Source organism: Thamnophis elegans, chromosome 3, assembly GCF_009769535.1.
Source record: "Thamnophis elegans isolate rThaEle1 chromosome 3, rThaEle1.pri, whole genome shotgun sequence".
Classification (NCBI taxonomy): domain Eukaryota; kingdom Metazoa; phylum Chordata; class Lepidosauria; order Squamata; family Colubridae; genus Thamnophis; species Thamnophis elegans.
In genome coordinates this window covers 98,509,152-98,528,960 of record NC_045543.1, presented here as the reverse complement: position 1 = coordinate 98,528,960, position 19,809 = coordinate 98,509,152, and the positions used below count along the sequence as shown (strand labels likewise).

Sequence of the window (19,809 nt, the reverse complement as noted above, 5' to 3'; positions counted from 1 at the left end):
GGAGAAAATAGTCAGGTAAAATGTCTTCAAGGCAACAAGTTGAATAGCTCCTTTTATCCTGCCATCTCCCTTTCCTTTTACAAAATGTTTTTCTTTTTAAAAATTTGAATGTTAATTGTGTGAGAAGTTACTTTGCTCGCCCTGCCTATTTCTCTCACTTTGTCTTATTTTACTGTCATGGAAACAGCAGGATAGACATCACACCAAGGCCATTTCCTCATAAGCGATTTATCACATCTTATATTATTCCTCAGTCACTGCTATAATAATAGTTTGTTTTCGTGATCTGAAGAAACTATAAGATGTGATAAATCGCTTATGAGGAAATGGTCCAAGTCCCTGGTTTGCATGCTTCCTGGTTTCCTACACAGATAGCCATTCCCTCTTCTCTATTTTGAAAATGCAACCCCATAATTTGTGATTTGTTTTACAAAAAAGATTTGGAAACCACAATTCCTTACTAACTTTTCTAACCTTCTTCAATGATAAATAAGAATAATCCTCATAAAATATAGTGATAGACAATAGAGTGATTGTTTTCATTTCTATTTATTATTTTAAGTGTCTCTGGAGTCAGTTAAGTAAGAGGTGAACAGGAAAAATGTTTTTTCTGCATTTCTTAGTGCAAATTTTTCTTTTAATGTGATTTGATGTGATTGAAATGTTTTTCTGCATCTTTTTAATTGCTTCTAATCATATTCAGAACAAGCTATATTTTTATGGTTCTTTATTTGAACATTCTGCAGTCATGAAAATTTCTCACATTATTTCAGAACAAAAAAGACTGTTACATAATGTTATATTTTTCCCTACTTTTAAGGAACTTTTTTCACAGTGATGTACCCTCTATATCTGGGATGTCGAACCTATGGCACGCGTGCCACAGGTGGCACGCAGAGTCATTTGTCGGGGCACGTGAGGCGTTGCCCTGTCAGCTGGCCAGCACATATGCGTGCGCTGGCCAGATGACTTCAGCCTTTTTTTGAGGCCATTTTTTGCCCTCCCCAGGCTCCAAGAGACTTTATAGGAGCCTGGGGAGGGCGAAAACAGCCTCCCCTGGAGGCCCTCAGGGGGCTTCAGGAGCTTCCCTGAAGCCTCTGGAGAGCAAAAAACCAGCCCTACGGGCAAACCGGAAGTTCAGGAATGGACTTCCAGTTTGCTTGTAGGGTCATTTTTTGCCCTCCAGAGCCTTCAGGGAAGCTCCTGAAGCCTCTGTGGGATGGGGGGAGGCTGTTTTCACCCTCCCCCGGCTCCTATAAAGCCTCTGGAGGCTGGGGAGGGCGAAAAAAGCATGCAAAAAATGGGGGGGGGGAGTGCTGGTCATGCGCGCGTGTGCGCTGGGGTCATGCATTGCATTATGGGTGTGGCACGCCTGCGCACGACCCCCCTGCACCCCCACCCCCACCCCGCTTTTGGCACGTGAGCCAAAAAAGGTTCGACATTGCTGCTCTATATAGACCATTCTTCCAATATGCTTCTCTGTTTTGAACCTGAAGAAATAACAATACATCTATATAGGAGAGCTGTGTGAGGTCTGAAAATGATTTGAAAGAAATGCTTTGGACATTATGTAAACACAGTTCCTTTCTGCTATTCACTATTCTACTATTCTACTCTACTAGAGTAGAATAGTAGAATAGGGCTGTAGGCAATGCTCACAAGTGATATGAAGCAATTATTTCAAATCATTTTAAAAATGTGAACAGTCCCACTTAAGCCTATTCTATCCCATTGTTGCAATATGAGGAATACATAAACACACAGAAATACTGCACCAAGCAGGATTTACTACTAAGTGGAGTGTCTCAACAAAACAAGACTTCTGATATGACATTCACTGAACCTCTGAATCTATGAAACATTTGCATATAATTGATGTCTCTGTAGTTTCTTCAATCGGGTTCATCTAATGGAAAGAATACAGCTTTTAAACCAAAACAAGTTTTCTTCATCGCTTTTGCAAGTTGCAGTATGGCAACCATAAGTGAATTTTGCCTATATGTGAACAAGAATAGTTTTTGGAATTACAGCCTAAATTTATGTTCTACAATTTGGATAATATGATCAGCTTCAGATTTAAGAAACAAAAAATTAATTAGAAAAGAGATTAAAAGTAATGTCAATCAGAAGTATAATTTGTCTTAGCATAATAATAGAGACTATAAATTCACAATAAAAGGCACTATAAAACAAAACAATACAACAAAATATAATAATGGTGTTAGTTCTAACTTGGCAGTATCTGGGTAACCTTGACTCAATATGGAAATTGAGTACACCTGGGTCTGTTTAGTACTTGGAAAGGGTTCCTGAAGAAAATCTCAGCTTTTTAAAATGAAGTGATGTATCACTTTTATATTATAGCCCCCCCCCCCCAAATCATATATGGATGTGTCTATGAAAACATTAGAAGTCAAGCTGTGCTAAAAGAAATATTTACTTTTACTTAGAACTATTCAGTTTAGTATAATACTTACATGTCATTGTTCCTAATCGTTTCCCATTTGAACACACTTTAAAAAAGAACTGATATTAAAAGCACAGTTGTTTTAACTAATTTAGATAGTTGGCGGTTAGTTATTTAATATTTCTCTTTCATGTCACAAGAAAGAGGTAATAATATGTCACCTAGCAACAGGAAGACAAAAAAGTTCAACATCTAGCAGAAAGAAGCAGTAACTGGGACAAGGAAAGTCATGAAAGAATAAAGAGGTAATCTCCTGAGAAACTCCCCAATGTTGGGAAGGGAATGGGAACAACATTATTGTAAAGATAGAAAAATATAGCAAACACCTTTAATTTATCCATACATGATCTTTCCTAGGTTTCCTCAAAATGAGCCTATTTACTGTAAATTAGATTTGGATTGGGCCCATATTTGCTCAATACAGCCTCTCTTGAGCCCAAGTCTCATTCTACCACAAGGAATCACAACTTTTAGATCAATATGCATACTGAAAATGTTATGGGGATATTGTGTTTGCTTGGATAAAATGAGTCCTTCAGAAGAAGATTTGCCTATTTCTAGAGTGGCTGCTGCCACAAACAAGCAGTTTTGCTTTCCTATCCCAGGTTTTTGCTAGTATTCCTCCCTTCTCCAAGTAGTTAGGCACACTTCCAAGACATAAGGCTGCAATCAAGTGCCTCCCTTTTTAAGATTACCTCCAGGGGTTTGAGGATCCTAAAAACATGACTTGCAATAATTAGGAAATGGGAAGCATGCCCTTTCTCTATTTAATCTTTTAAATTTTTAAATCTAAAAATTAAAATCGGAGAGCAAAAGACCAGGAGGAAGCAATAATGACGCATTGCCTAGTGCTACTCTATTAAGAATGTAATTTCCACCCTCACATATTCTGTCAATTTTCTCCAACCCAAATGTGTTGCCGGCAGTGAAATGAAGAGCTGTAGTAGCAGTGTTCATTAATCGTAGCATAATGGATCACGCAGCAAAATCTCTCAGCACTTTTGTTCCCAGAGTTTCTGGACTTTCGGCAAAGCACAGTGTTGTTGCCATTTGTAATGAAAGCCACAGTTGCACTCCTTCCTAGTATTGCCATAGTTTGATCCATAATCACAGTTTCAACAGCTCAGCAGTAGGAGCTGGTGCTGAACTAAAGGCAAATAACCCTTTAGAGATTTGGCCTTCACTTAGAATAAGTCTATCCTGAGTTATCCTGAATGTAAGTATTCGGAATTTTACCACATACAGTTCAGCCGTATCCTTGCTCCTTTTGTTCCAACAAAAGTTAGGGTCTGATGTTTCTCTTAAATACAGTGGGAAACACTCTAGTTTAAAATGTATTCCCTGAACAATACATATTCCCTGAACAATATGTGGGAAGTCCACTCATCAGAAAGTTTTATTTCATCCACAAAAGTTTGAACTGAGATTAGTTTCTTGCCTACTGCAGGCATTAATCAATTTTAAGAATTAATTCCATGATAGTTATTAGCTACTGATAATGTAAATTTTCAATTGGTTCAGCTTATCTTAAAACTTTATGTTGAATTGGCACAGGCATTGATGTTTATGTTATTGTTTTAACTTCACTATTTACTATTAATTACTTTGTGTGCCCAAGAGAGGGATTATATCCAACCTCAGAACATGAATGTATTTGATAATGTAAAATGGTCTTATGCCAAAATAATCTAATGATCCTTATGGAGCCAAATGTCATTTTACTGACTTTTTAAAACCTAGAATTTAGAGTGGATACATCCAATGAATGTTTGTAAATAAGTTTCATTAGCATAGGTGTAATTATGAAGTTTCAGGCTAGGATACTGGATGCCAGACAAAAAGAAGAGATGTCCTCTTGTTTGTACTCCTGTCCTCCATTCAGAAGGCATAGCCTTGAAATCAAGCATTGTCTGGCTTTTGAGAATCGGGGAGGTGGGGGAGCGTTTTAACTGTTTTCACAATAGGGGTCATCCAAAGTTGCATCATGACTCTGTCAATTCTCTGTTTCTTTCCCTCTTCCATCAACAGACTTGACAGTATCAATTTACATTATTTAAATTATATCTTGATTCCAGAAATCAATTTTAGTCCAGCCCCTTCTAAATCATTATAGTGTGTAGATCACAACTCATCATAAGTTTCTATGGCAAAATTTGAAAAGCATGTTGAAGTCAATTCTATTTCGTAACTAATTTCTAGTTTTCAAAAATAAAGATATGTTGGAAAAATACTGTGACTGAAAGTCAGTCTTTCTGAAGCTGGAAAAAGTAATTTCATATACAGGTAGGCCTAAGTAGGGGCTTTTTTGCTATTTTTTTTCTGTAATTTTTGTCACAGATGCCAAGAAAGTTAAGCAGGTAGGTGAGTCTTCCCACCTCCCATTTATCTGCCATTCTAATTGCTCATGTTCCCCTTTGCCTGTTCAGATATCTGCTAATCCTACTTAAAACTGAATTTATATTTGATATTTGATATCAACTTTGATAGTGGACAAGATATGCCTTCATCACCATTTAAACAGCGCTCAGACCCGTGCACTGTTTCTTAAAGCATATTTCTGTCTACTGCTGATTCAATAATTAGTTCTAGAATTTCACATGTCCAGTCGTATTTCGAGCATCAAGCAAGAAGTCCTATGCTAGAACTTAAAGTATGTTTAGCAGTGAACAGGGAAACTTCAGTCCATCAAGGAAAGCAAGGATGTTCTCAGATTTGCTTTTATTGTTGAAAAATAAAAGTAAGGATACAGGGATGGTAGTATGAATGGACCATGAAATTCAAGGACCATGTAGGAAGGACTAGCCTGGTTTAGAAGAACCTAGAAACAAACTGCTGGTCTAGGTCCTGTCTCCTTTTCTCTGGGCAAGGAAAAGGATACGTTAGGACACCACAAAAAGAGTGGTACCACAACTGGGGTTCCTTGTCATGGGACTGTGTCTTACTACCACCCCACCCCGACAGCGAGAGTGATAGGGAGGGAGAAAAGGCAGGTACTTCGCCAAGAAAGAAGCAGTCAAAATCCTGCCATTAATTTGGTATCTCAAAGTTCAATCAATTGGCACACGGTTGTCCGGGAGCAAAACTCCCTCCCGTCTCCGATAGGAACTTGCCCTCGCCAGGTGCTTTCTGGAGTCTTTCTGCTCTCTGGGCTTGCCTTGATCGCGACCATTGCTGGCTTTGGGGGTGATTTCTCCGGGCCTTCCCTCAGTGGGTGACTCCTCGGCTCGCCCCCCATCCCATTCCACCCTGTACAGGACGCGCCTGTGTGCGCAGGGCGCGTTTGGGAAGAGACTAGGAAGCGCGTACCCGGGCGCGCGCATCCGACCGAGAGCGCGCCCTCCCCTGCAGCCCGAGAGGTTTGCTCGCCGGCTGCTTCTGCCGCTGCGCCCGGCTAGAAGTTTGGCTGTTAGGTCGGCTTCCTCAGGCAGCCCGCGAGAGTTTCCTCCCCCTCCCGCTTCTCTCGTCAGCTCAAGAGCCGGAGGCGGGGGTGGGAGGGGAGAAGCCGCCGCTAGCCGCTTTGTCCTCTCGTTTCCTCGCAGCTTCTGAACAGCCGGCGAGTCCCGGCGGACCCCAATACCGCCGCTTGAACCTCCACCGCAGCATGCTCAAAGTCACCATGCCCTCTTCCTCGTCTTCGTCGCCTTCCTCTGCCTCCGCCACCCCCAGCGCCACTGGCACTCTTGCATCTGCCTCTGCCCCTCTCCCTGCCCCTACCCCGGGCCGAGTCGGAGGTGTCGCCACCCCTGGCCCCGCCAGCCCGGATTTCTGGATCGACGGCTCCAATAGGGACTCCCTCACGGATTATTACGACCTCGAGTCAGAGCTGGGACGGTAAGGAGGCGAGGGGGCTTTGTGGGGCATGCGAGCAAGGAAATGGGGGGGGGGAAATCCAGGGTAGGCGCCTATGGAAGAAGACCCCCCCCCAAGCCCCGTTCTCTTTTGGGGAGGGAGCAAAACCCGGAGCTGAGCAAGCTCCCGGGATGCAGGGCGGGAGGCTGTCTGGGGGTGCCGTGATAATTGGGCTCGGTGGCGCTGGCCAGTCTTGGGTCTGCTGTGGCGGAGGGTGTTTTTACGCAGAGCAGATGCCTAGACAAAACAGTGCGCTGACCGATCCCCGTGTTCCCCGTGCAGTGGGGAGGGGGGAGAGAAAGAGAGGCCGCTGGTGCAAGAAGAGTGCCCCATTTGGGGCAATGCAGGTTGGGGCACACTCGCCTCGAAGAGTGCAGGGGAGCGTGGGCGGGGGAGCCCTGGCCGAGACGTAGAGCGCGCCGTTCCACAGAAGACGATGCCTGCACATTCCTAGACAGCAGTGGAAGCGGGGTGGCGCGAATTCTAGTTTTGCTTGGAACAGCCGTCTCCAACCGGGCGCCGGATATGCTGAGGCTAGGATTTCCAGGGTTTCCCAAAGAGCAGAGCCAAAGGCGGTAATATGGAGGTGGGGGGGAGGGATGTGCAGTTTTAATCCAATTAAAGGTCAGAAGGTGGGGAAGGAAAGAAAAAGACAGATGAGGTGGGTGTGCAGCTGTTTGTGGAGGGAAGAGGAGGATGCAATTGTAGGGCAACTGAGTAGACCTTTCAGACTAAGCTGGTCGGAGGGATAGACTCCCTGTCTTTGGCTTAAAAGAGATGCACGTTGGAGGAAAGGCTGCAGGGAAGGCTGTAATGGTCTTATGAGCATCACTGTCCAAAAGGGGATGGCTCACTGATATCTTGTTTGCATTTGCTGGCATTGGAGAACTTGTCTGATTGCACAGCAATTCAGACTTGGTTGAATATCCTGGGCTGGTTTCTTTACAATTTTCTCCAGTGCTGCTGCTGGAGATCCTTCCTTCCATTCTCCCCCACTAAACAGCGTGGGAAGAAAGGAAAAGGAGCTGAAAATGGTTCAGTTATTCTTCCCCATTTGATGTTGCCCCTTTCTTTACATGAGTGGGCGGTAACACTGAAAGGTGCACCATCTGTACTTGTCTAATAGGAAGTGAAAATCTGCATGTTTTAAAAATACATTAAATTTATTGTTTTATACGCCAGACAACTGAAAACTCAACCTGTGCAAACATATTGTTGTAGTTCTTCCAATAGTTGTTAGGAACAGGGAGATAATCATTTAAGACAATAAGATGCAAGAATAATAAGATGATGTCCCCACCCCTTCAGATAAATGAACAGCCTAGCACTAATTATCTAGGAAGAGGCTGAGTTTCCAGCCTCATCTTCTGAAAGGTAAAGAAATGTTTTGCAAATACCATCTCAAGATCTCCATGACTTAGCAGTAACAGCTGTTGAATACTTATGGTTTGACAAAATATTTTTCATGCATGTTAACAGAGTAATTTTGAACATTTTGTGCTCCTAGGGCTGTGATGGCGAACCTATGGCACATGTGCCACAGGTGGCACACAGAGCCATTTGTCAGGGCATACAAGGCGATGCCCTGTCAGCTAGCCAGCGTGCATTTGCGTGCTGGCCAGCTGACCGGCCTTCTTTTGAGTCTGTTTTTTGGCCCCCAGAGGCTTCCCTGAAGCCTCCAAAGAGTGAAAAAACAGCCCTATGGGCAAACCGGAAGTTTGGGAACTGACTTCCGGTTTGCTCATAGGTCTGGTTTTTTGCCCTCCGGAGCCTTCAGGGAAGCCTCCTGAAGGCCCCTGAAGGCTCTGGGGGTCAAAAATAGGCCCTACGGGGAAACTGGAAGTCACCATTTCTGAACTTCCAGTTTCCCCGTAGGTCTGTTTTTGCCCTCCGGAGGCTTCAAAGGCTCCTAGAAATCCTCTGGAACCTGGGGAAGGTGAAAAAACCACGGCAAAAGCGGGTGGTAGCTGATTGCGCACATGCACACATGCTTGGGGTTGCACACACATAGCATTATGGGTGTGGCACGCCAGCGCACAACCCCCTGTGCTCCCCCCCACTTTTGGCATGGCAACCAAAAAATGTTTGCCATCACTGTCCTAGGGCTTTTCAGATTAAAGTCTAATCAAATAAAGGTGTAAAGCTGGAAACCAGATGGCTTCATTCACACATTCATGTTACTAATCATGAATATTATTTGTTTTCAATTGAAACTTCAATAATGTTATTGTAAAAATGAAGCATATTGAATTCTATTGTCTTCAAAACTTAATTTTCCAAAGACTATATTTTTACTCAAGTGTGGAAAAACCACAAAAGCAATAGTATTTGACTTAGTGGAAAGAAAAAGTGAAAGAGCAAGCATTAAATAATAGTGCACCTTTCGTATGGTAACTTCATTCAAATTTTAGAATAAGTATGTGGTTTATGTGAATTTCTTATAAAGAACAATTATAAAAGTTAGGAGGAATTCCAGTCAGAGTGTGATCGATCTATTACAGAGGTGGCAAACTTGATTTCATTGAGAGGCACATCAGGGTTGTGTTTGACTTCGGGTGGCCATGATGGGCATGGCCAGTTTGACATCACTTGTGTCCGGGGCACCTGGGGTGGCCCGAGTGCTCTGCTAGTGAAAATGGGCTCCCATGGCAACCCTCTGCCAGTGAAACACGTGGCGCTTTCGAGCTCCAACTTTGCTGAGAGAGGCACCATGGGCCGGTCCTTCGCTGTTTCTAGGGTGGCCCAGATCTAAGCACCTCACGAGCTGGGTCCGGCCCACGGGTCTTGAGTTTGACACCCCTGATCTATAATATATGCTACCCAGCGTGTAAAAATAATGAAGCGAGAATGGTGAGGAAGACTGAAAGAAAAGTAAAGTATCACGTGACAATATGTTCTATAAAATCATGGAGAACTATAATATATGTTGGTAATAAAATCTAAGATAAAATTATTTATAGTGCTCAGAGTAGTTTTAGAAGACAAAATAAGAAAATATAGGGTTAAATGATAAAGTAGGTTTGCAGTATATATCAGGCAGGATGTACTAGCAGTAAGCACTATTCAATAATAGAACAGCCTGCTTGGGGGCAAGTGAATTCTTTTCAATTAAACAGACTGCCCTTCAAATATCTGAAGCCAGATATCATGTCTCCTCACAGTCTTTTCTTCTGTACCCAACTTCTCAAACTTCATCACTTTTTCATCCCAACTTCCTTGTCATCTTATTTCTTCTCTCTTTTGGATATGCTCCAGTTTGTCAATATCCTTCCTAAGATGTGGTGCCCAGAACTGAACACAATAATCTAGTTATGGTCTGATTGTCTAGAATAGAGAGGAATGATTAATTATTTGGGTCATGGCATTATACTTTTATGCAGCCTAAGACTGCATTTTCTTTTTTTACAGCTGTATTATACCGTTGGCTCAAGTACAGCTTGTGATCCACCAAAGTACTCAGATCATTTTTGCATCTCCTAATACTCATTATGATTTTCCTATCCTTTATTCATGCTTAGATGTTTCCTGTCCAAAAGTAATATGCTGCATATTCCCTTTTTAAATTCATATTTCTGCTTTTTACCAGCCTATTAAAATTCTCCTAAACATTGATATTGTCTTGTTTGATGCTCTCTCCTCTTTTCATGTCATCAGCAGACTGGATAATCATATTTTTAACCCATTTTGTAATTCAAGAAAATATTATATATATATTTCCTTTCAGCTTGATAAGGATCAATTTTGTATACTTACAGAATATAATTGGTTTACCAACTCTATCCCATAAGTGGTAACAAGGCCTAGCCTATATTTTGCCACCTTTTTACTATTCAAAAAAAATGAAAGGAACATGTGATGTATTTAAGCAAAAATAAATTCTATTGATATTTGTAATGCTACAAAATTAGAAATAATTTAAGAAAAAATAAACAATAGCTTAAACAATATATAACAAATTAGATGTGTTTTAAAAAAAAATTCTACTTGCATTTTAGTGATGGGAAAACTGAAAATAATTTGAAGCAAGGAAACAATATCTTAAACAATACTTATCTAAATTGCTGTTGTAAACCACCCAGAATCACTTAGATAAGCAGTATAGAAATTTCATAAATAGGTAAATAAATTGGTTATACTTTACGTTTTTCTGAAGATTTAATACCTGCTGAATGGGGCTGAAGATTTCTTTTTCCCTATTAGTAAAGAAAAGTCATTGGTTTGCTGTGATTTTTAACTTTGAGGACAAGAATTGTTTCTAACTCATTGTTACAGTAGCATAGAAATGTTTTAAACATTAAAGCTTTTTGAAACATCTAAAGTTACAGAGGATCTAATTCCTTATCAGAGGATAAAGTTTGGAAAGGATTAGTTACAAAATAGTTAGCCTGTTCTCCATTTAACAATTTATTTGCTAATTTCGTGTAATATAGGTCACTATTATAACAAATGTGAAGTGACTTCTATTTGAGTAAGTTGAAGAACTATTTGGATACATTCATATTTCTAGACAAGAAACATCCTGCTGATCCTACCAATTCAAAGTGATATTAAAATTTGATGAATAAGATTAGTAAATTCCATAGTTTAATGTTTTCTATGATCTCATCTTTAGTTGTATATATTTATAGAGTTATATTAATATTTAAAGAACCCTGAGTTCTGGAAATGGCAGTAAAGAAACAACAGCATGCCGCATATATATATCTTATGTAGCAATTCTAGAATGACATTATTTCTTACTTTGTCTTTTTGGCAAACTGTTATAATAATACTTTCCAAATGTTGCAAGTATATCAGAAGTTCTAATTTATTTTTATTTTGAGTTTATCCTCCAGTCATTCATATAACTTATTGAAGCATAGATTTACATAATAGACCATTGCATAGCTGGGAATCCTAGAATAATAGGCCCAGCGGTTTTGGAAGATACAAGATTATGGATGGCTATACTAGATTTTAATGCAAATATAAAACCTACATTAACTTTTTCGAAATTCCCATTTATATGACATAACCAGGTGTCTTTTACTGTTAGTTTTTCAAATGAAATTCGTAAAGTGAGCATACTTTCATGGTTAAAACTCTTTTTACTAGACAGAACCATCTATTTGTACAATTTGCTACATAGGTGAGATCAGGTAGCACAATAATTCAAACAAGAATCAGTAATACCCTTGAAAAAAAAGGATACACCTCTATGGTTCACAAAATGTGGTCTGAGGATTCCTAGGGTCTCGAGGCCCTTACAGGAAGTCTGTGAAGTTAAATAAATATTTTAGAGTGGCTCAGTTTTAATTTCTAAACTGGTAGAGTAAATATCAATAGATAAAACCTACATGAAGCAAAGCTCTGAGGAGTTTTTAACCATTTTTAAGAATGTAAAGAACCCTAACACCAAAATGTTTGAAATCACTGCCATACATGTATGAAAACAGACAGTATCTGGGAAGACATCTCCAAAATTTGCTCAAAGAAATATTTCTTTTACATCAGAAAAACAGAATAGAAAGCCAATATCAAAATTTAAATATAGATTGTAGTGTCTTCTGTTCATCTGAAGCTCAGAGACTATTTGTAGTTAGCTGACTTTTGTTATATTACTTCAATGTAGAGAAGGCGAAGAATGTAATTGTTCTAGAGCAGGGCTGTCAAACTCGCAGCCTGTGGGCCGAAGTTTAGCAAAGGGGGAAAAAATCCTGATACGTCACATGATGCCACCGTGATGACGCGAGTTTGACACTGCTGTTCTAGAGTGAATGTCTTTTTTCCACATGTCTGGTGATGTGTGGGAACCAATCCATGAATATATCTTTAAGTCTCTATGTCTGTATGTATCAGATTATAATTGATGTGACGCTTGCAACAGTTTATTTTTCTATTCTGGGCAAGAAGAAAGTGATCTACATTACAAATGCCAAAACCAAATCTGTAATATCATTGCCTGATTATATTTGGAATCTTACAGGATTCTAACTTTTCTTCAGATGGAAAGATCCATTTTATAGACTGGTGGATATAAATAATTTGGTAATTTTTCAGATTTCAGAATGCAGTGCACTCTACCAAATATGAAATAAATTCCTATAAATACTGAATTATAGTTTTGTGTTTATTTTTCCTGGTCGTGATTCAAATGCATCTAGAATTTTAAATTTTCATCCAGCAGTACTAGATCTCCTTTCCCCCCACTAACATCCATCCATTTGTTTTTATATTAATGGTTCTTAAATTGGTGAGTGGATAATCCACTTGGAGATTGCCGAACAATAAGAGTCTGGTTTTTATACTAATGGTTCTTAAATTGGTGAGTGGATAATCCACTTGGAGATTGCCAAACAATAAGAATCTGGTTTTTGGGTATGAGTGTAACGACATTTTTTCAAAACTAGGAAAGGGGTAATTGAGTTAATTTAAGAACCTTTGTTCTGCAATATCCATGTGATATAAATATCAATTATGGTTGAACTCCTTCCTTTGGAGCATGGGTCTCCAAACTTGGCAACTTTAAGACTTGTGGACTTCAATTCGTATAATATTTTAGCCATAAATTGTGTTTATTATTCTAAGAGATAAGTGAACTTTGGCAACCTTTACACAATATTCCAAGTTTTTCAACTTAACGCTCTGAATGGGTTGCATCTCACCTCTAGAAGACACCAGTTTGGGAAAGGTTTTTTACTAATCCTGCTTCCTCTCAACAGCAGGTCTCCAATAACTGTGGTGTTGTTTTGCTTTTTGCAAATAGAGTGTGATGTTCTTCTGGCATCATAAGAATGATGCCAGAAGAACCATGATCCATATGTCAGGAAGGGCGCTGATTCAAATGTATTGGTTATCTTTAATAGACTTTTTTGACATTGGAAGTATTGATATAATTGACACATACATGTAAGATTATGAATAATAACTTTATTTGCTTTCCTGGAAGAGGTTGAAAACAGAAATTGACATAATTGTATTCAGGCTTATACTCATGTTTTCCCATTCATTTTTCAAAGGAGAATCCTTTTCTACATTAGCAATATATTTTGCTTAGTGACAAGACTTCCCTGCTTTTTCCACATTCCTACATATAGCAATACCAGAAATCTTAGTACAGCAATACTCAAAACTGTTTGTGGAATTTATGGGTTGAAGAAATTCCTACAACTAATGCAGAAGAAAACTACTTAACTAGTTTATACAGTAGATCTTCCCTTCCATGTTATGCCTTGTGCTATTTTATTTAGTTCAGTATAGAGACTAATTTTTATCTTCAATAACTTTGAGATAATGGGAACCGTTCAAAAGATACATCTTTGGTCAAATTCGTATATTACAATATTCACTTGAAACAGACTTAGATAAATGCTTTTAAGATGGAGAGCTGTCTATATGCAATGGTCCCCCCCCCTCCATGGTTATGGTAATTTGACTCTTGGTTGTATGATTTACAAATTACATTAGGATGAGCTAAATTGAAGAGGCTAATTTACAGTATGCTTACAGGCAATAGAAAACATTTGGTATCCATAGTTACTAGTAACTATGGTCGTAATAATATTAACGTAATGATCTTTTGCTTATGTGATAAAATGCTTTTAAAAGTATGAGGCACACTAAGATATCAATCTCCCTTCTTTGTGGAGAAAATCTTAGGAATGGTTTATATTTTCCAAAGTCAAAAATCTTCTGGTGCAAGCCCTATGTGTTCAGAAAGCTTTAGCTTAAACCCCTCCCCACAAAGCACCTAATTGCAGGTATTCAAAATAATTAGATATCAATGCCTGTTTGTAGGTTAATCCACTTCTAGGGCTATCCAAGTAAAAACCAATGCCACTTTAGTTGTACTTCATTATGCTCTACTACACTTTGGCTGTGTTCAGTTCTCTGTGTTGTAATTTTTCTTTGCTCTGTTACTTTGCACCCGGCAACAATATGCGTGTCATAAAGCCCATGCTATATTGTTTCATGTTGGCTTACAACTGGCAGATTCTAAGTCATAAGGAGCATGGACAGATTCAAGTCTTGAATCGAATTACACAGAAAATATCTGGAAAAGAAATTGGCTTATTATAGAGCAATTTAATAATAATAATGATTGAAGAACAGCTAAGCACTTTGTTTAATATCTACCCAGAGAGGTCAAGAAGCAATAAAATTGACAGAAGCATTACTCAAAGGTATGTTGGAGTTGAGATCTGGTGTATTTTCTTGCAGTGGAAATAGATGGTTGTTCAGGAATTGGGGATGCTGGAGTGATTTGAAGAGGTAAGGGCTAAAACTTTGGAAAACAGCAAAGAAAAAAAATCAGAATGTGGAAGACTAGCAAATTGTCATCATCTGGTCACACTTAGTAAAATAGCAAAAATTTAACAGTGTAGCATACCAATTTGTCGTTTTTTGATCTGGGATCTAAATAGTGCCCTGAATACCAGACTAAAGATTGGGAAGTCTGATTGCAATGTTTAGAAAGAGGTTTTAATATTCAGGAAGGGTTAATAATGAATTCACCAAAAGAAATCTCCCATTACACTGAGATCCAGTCTAACAATTTAAAAGTGTCACTTTCAAAATGTTGTGGAACCACACAGAACTAACTAAACCAGGGGTGGGCTTCAAAAATTTCAGCAACGGGTTCTCTGCCTGGTTGCTGGGTGGGGTGTGGCCATGGTGGGCGTGGCCCAGTCAGCCTCCTGCACCATGGCAGGGAGACCATTTTTGCCTCCCCCAAGCTCCGGAGGCTTTCCTTGAGCCTCTGGGAGGGTGAAAACTGCCTCCCGGACTCTGGAGGGCCTCCGGAAGCCAGAAACGGACCTGTTTCCAGCCTTCTGGAACTTCCAAAGGACCTGTTTTTTTCCTTTCCCCGAGCCTCCACATGGGCCCTGCACTTACCTCACATCCAAAATGGGCTGTGTGAAGACTCCTGGGAGGGGTAGGGTAGGAGGGGCCAGCCAATGGTGGAATTTTGAGGTTCTCCAAACCAGCCATAATGTTAGCTATGGGTTCTCCTGAACCCAGGCAAACCCGTAGCAGCCCACCCCTAAACTTAACCAAAAGTCTGATTAATCTTACAGATGTGGCCAAACGTCCTATTGGTATTCGTCCTCTTCAAAGAATTTGCTGGGAATTAAGTTGAAACTGATACAAGTAAATGTCCACAAAGACCCCACATTTGAAAGACAGATAACATGGTAGTCACTATTTTTCTTTTAATGGAGACATACCAATACTTGTGGTAGTGTCTGTATTTGCCGTATTAATATTCAGAGCGTATCCAAGAAGACAGGCTCCTGCCTCTTCCTTTAAGATTGTTTGGTTCAAGAAATTTCAGGAACAATAACTTGTCATTCAGATTTCTGCCCAATTATTGAAAGCTGCTGGACAATTGGTTTAAGGTAATATGCTGTATTAAATATGTATATTGTACTTCTGTAGAAAGGTTTACTCTTCTTTGCCTATGAAAATCTAACAGAAATCACTAGATTAGGGGTATTTTTCTTTCTCCCATTTTTCTTCAGATATAATCCCCACATTTACTATTTTTAAAATGAATCAAAGCTAAATTTGACATGCCTTTTATGCATCTAATTTTATTTCTGTTACTCAGATATCAATATAAATTGATAAATATGATTTATATTCTTTGATTTGTATCCTAAGCTCTCATATTGCTGTGATCACTCACCAGAAAAGGGGAAGCTTCAATCAGTCAATATTTGAAGAAAACTGGAGCCTTAATGAATACGTAGGAGTCAAGTTGACTGTGAAGCTTTCTCTGATTTTATTTGCCTTGTTGTTAAACACAACTAAATGTCACTGGATACTTTTAGAAATATACTCATGACATCATATTGGAAATATTCAATTTTTTAAAAATCCTGTTGTATGAAAGAGTTCTCTTTCTTTATGGAAGCTACTAATTTTGTTAGAAAAGTATTTTCATAGAACCAATCAAAATATCACTCAAAAAATCAAAGAACCTAGAACATTTTTTGAAAAACATTTTTTGAAATTTATTTGTCGATATTTGTATTTATCAGAAATGGTGAGTCTCTAGCCTTTAGGCTTCCCAGATACTGCAAGCTTTTTCTCATATTCTCTTTCCATGAGACCCCTGTCCCCAACTCTTATAATAACAGTATAACACATGGGTGTCAAACTCGTACTGTCACATGACATTTCACGATGTTTTTCCCATTTGCCAAGCTGGGGTGGGCGCAGCCTGTGCGTGACGCATCTGGCCCGCGGGTCAACAGTTTGACACCCCTGGTATAATAGATTTGGAAGTGACCTTGGAAGACTTCTAGTCCAATCCTCTGCTCAAGCAGGAGACACTATACCAGTGTTTCTCAACCTTGGCAACTTGAAGATGTCTGGACTTCCAACTCCCAGAATTCCCCAGCCAGCATCCGCTGGCTGGGGAATTCTGGGAGTTGAAATCCGGACATCTTCAAGTTGCCAAGGTTGAGAAATACTGCACTATAGCATTCTCAATAAATTGTTGTCCATTCTCTTCTCAAAAACAAAAATGGAGCCCCCACAGCTTTCCCTAGCAGCTATAGAAAAAAAGAGCTATTCTTCCTACGCATGTAGATTTTTAAAAGCCTGATTTTAATGTGTGCAGTTTAGGAATAGATTTTACTATTCAGGAAGGATAATCTTTTCTCCTCCATTAAAAACTCATCAAAAGAAATCTTCCACTGCTGCATTTTGCCTTTTAAAAGGCTTAGTTGTAACACAAAGAGAATTCTTTGACCGGGCTTATTTTCTGGAGTATTGGTATCTCCTTCCAAATTGTCTGCATTGCCATGAACCTCTGTTGGGAGCAATGGAAGTTCTCTAAAATCTAAATTGCTTTGAGGAGCAGAGAGGGAGTGAAACTGTGAATAATGAATATGAATGTGTGTGAAGAAGAGAGAGAGAAGAATGGATTTGTGTTAGATAAAGGAGAGTCTGAAGTCTTGGGGAAACACTTTAGAATTGCTTGGTTGCAGTGAGGCAGTCCTATCTATTATTTGGACCAAGACCTTTCCTGTTGTTGCGTGTGACATGTCCACCATGAATATCTTTCAAACATGAATTCACCCACAATTACTGTGAAATGTCAAGATTATATCAGGCTGAACTTGACTCTTGGTGACTTCATGGTCATGTCTGGGTTTCTGTAGTTTTCTTGGCAACAATAGGGGAAATATAGAATGGATTAATACTAATATATCTTTCATCTAATGATGTAGGAAACTCAGAAAGGAACTCCTACTATCTTGTACTGTTGCATTAATGGAGGGAATAATGATCCATAAAAGGGCAGGATTCTCTGCGTTTGTCAATCTTATTTCAGAACTATAAGACAATAACCTGAATTCCATTCTGGCCATAAGGTTATAAGATGAAGTAAGATCCTAATTCAACATTCCCCTTCTTCGCAGGACCTGGTAAGATTTGAAGGGAGGGGTCTGGCTGACAATTGCCAGTTGATTTTTTTTGTCTGCCAGATACTCAATTACATGGTTCATTTCTGCAGATTCAGAAACTGGGACAGTGGTGGGTTCCTACCGGTTTAGACCCATTCAGCTGAACTGGTAGTAGCTTGGTGGCCTGGGTCACTGGAACTGGCAGAGACCCAGGCCTTCCACGCCCCTGAGTTTCCCAGTGGTGCTGTAGGCACCGCCATCTTGTTTTTTTGCTTCTGTGCATGCACAGAGCAATTTTAGTTGTGCGCACAGCGCGTGCACGCACAGCACATGCACATAAAGCAGGCACATGGTATGTCCCAGCAGTAATATCTGTCGGAACCTACCTCTGGACTGGCATGGTGAAACAGTCAGCTTCCTTGCCACCTTGTCATCCTAACAGGAGAAGTGTGGAGAGATGGTTCTTTTTCCACCAGATCTCCAGCTGCACAAAGCAGCTCCGTGCAACATTTCAGGGAAAGAATTGGCTATTTCTCTTAAGGTTTGGCAAGGGGAAGGCCTCTTTTCCCCCTAGTTCTCTAATCAAATAGAGCAGCACCATGCTATTGAAGTGGCAAATAAAGCCTGGCTTGATATAATCAGATTCTCCTGCCACCAAAAAGACAATGGCCCTGGGGAAGACCCCAATCCCAGTGATACCAGATACGTTGCAAAAATCCAGATGCCCAATACTACACAGACAGCAGAAAGACCCTATTCTTTGCTGCCCTATAGTGGTCCTCTCCTTGTGGTGAAACCAAAGTGTTCCATGAAGGTATCATTCTGGTGCCGTAGCTAGAAGGATTCTAACTTTTTTTCCTGTAGAAAAAGATGCTCTCTTTTCCTATTCTGTGCCCTGCTCCATGAAATGCAGCCATCTGCGAGTTCCAACTATCACTCTCAACAAATTGCCACCTGCCCCAGATTTTTGTTAGTTTCTTTCAAATCTTACGCCCTTTCTCCTTTATCTTGGGAATCTCAGCAACAAACAACAAGTTAATGGCCGGCATCATCCTCTTTGGGGATTCTTCAATGTAATTTTCTGGTGACAGGGAGCATATAAATACTTTTATAAGGCAAAACTCTGGAGCTTTCCTAGCGAGCACTCTGTCTTTGTGAATTGGTTAAAGTTTTTAAACATTGAAAGCTGAAGAGGTATCATTGATGTTAGTATTAGATTTTGTAATACTTGAAAAATGGTTGTTCCAAATATATATCATTCACTGCTTCTTTTATGGACTTGTTTGCCTGTACCGGTTCACTGAAGAATGCAGAACTAGGAAAATTTAAGACACTAACACAAAAGCATAAAAGGTACAAGGCAAAATATAATTAAAATACATATGTAAAAGTACAGATTACAGTAAAACAACTATATTCAATGTGTGTGTGCATATTCAGAGGTACATGTTCTTGATATGTCTATGGCTTAGTATGCACAAACAATCCTCCAGTGGGCTGAAACTGGGCACGCAGAGGTTGAAAATGGGGCGTGTGGAGACTGTGATGGGCGGAGACAGTGGTGATCCCCGTAGTCTGGAACAGTTGATAGGTAGTATTCCAGAAGGCAGATCCAGCTGCCAATCAGCTGCTGGTGCTAAATCAGGCTGTGCTGAAACTGACCAGGCTGTTTGCTGCAAGGAGGCAAATGGCTGGGAGGCAGAGGCTGAAGGGTGGGGGCTGGCAGGTGGGTGAGGCTTCAGCAACATTCGCTATATAAGACACACAGACATTTCCGTCCACTTTTGGGTAGGAGAAGTGCATCTTATACACCGAAAAATACAGTATATTTCTCTACTAGATCAATTGGCTACATTTTGCTGTACCATAACTGTGGTACTATTAATTGATAAATCAATCAAAAATGTATTTCTGGTATTGTGAAAGATGGAAAACTTTTAGAATCAAATATGACTAGTCTTACTAATTAATGAGATGTGTTGCTCCATTACAAGGTTTCAAATATTGATCCGTACTTTGGATGAAATTCACTCTTAAGTGTAATAATTGAGGACATTGACCCCATCCCCCACCCAGACTTTACTTCTGTAGTTGGAC

General features: G+C 39.8%; 1 protein-coding gene across 1 annotated transcript in view; it reads left to right on the top strand.

The window, feature by feature from the left end:
- Positions 1-5,976: 5,976 nt before the first annotated feature.
- The window catches only part of CAMK4 (calcium/calmodulin dependent protein kinase IV), a 69,140-nt gene continuing 55,307 nt past the window's right edge, over positions 5,977-19,809 (top strand). The window contains exon 1 of the mRNA XM_032213705.1: positions 5,977-6,298. Coding sequence (XP_032069596.1) covers positions 6,069-6,298 — 230 coding nt within the window. The 5' untranslated portion in view covers positions 5,977-6,068. The remainder of the gene's footprint in view (positions 6,299-19,809) is intronic.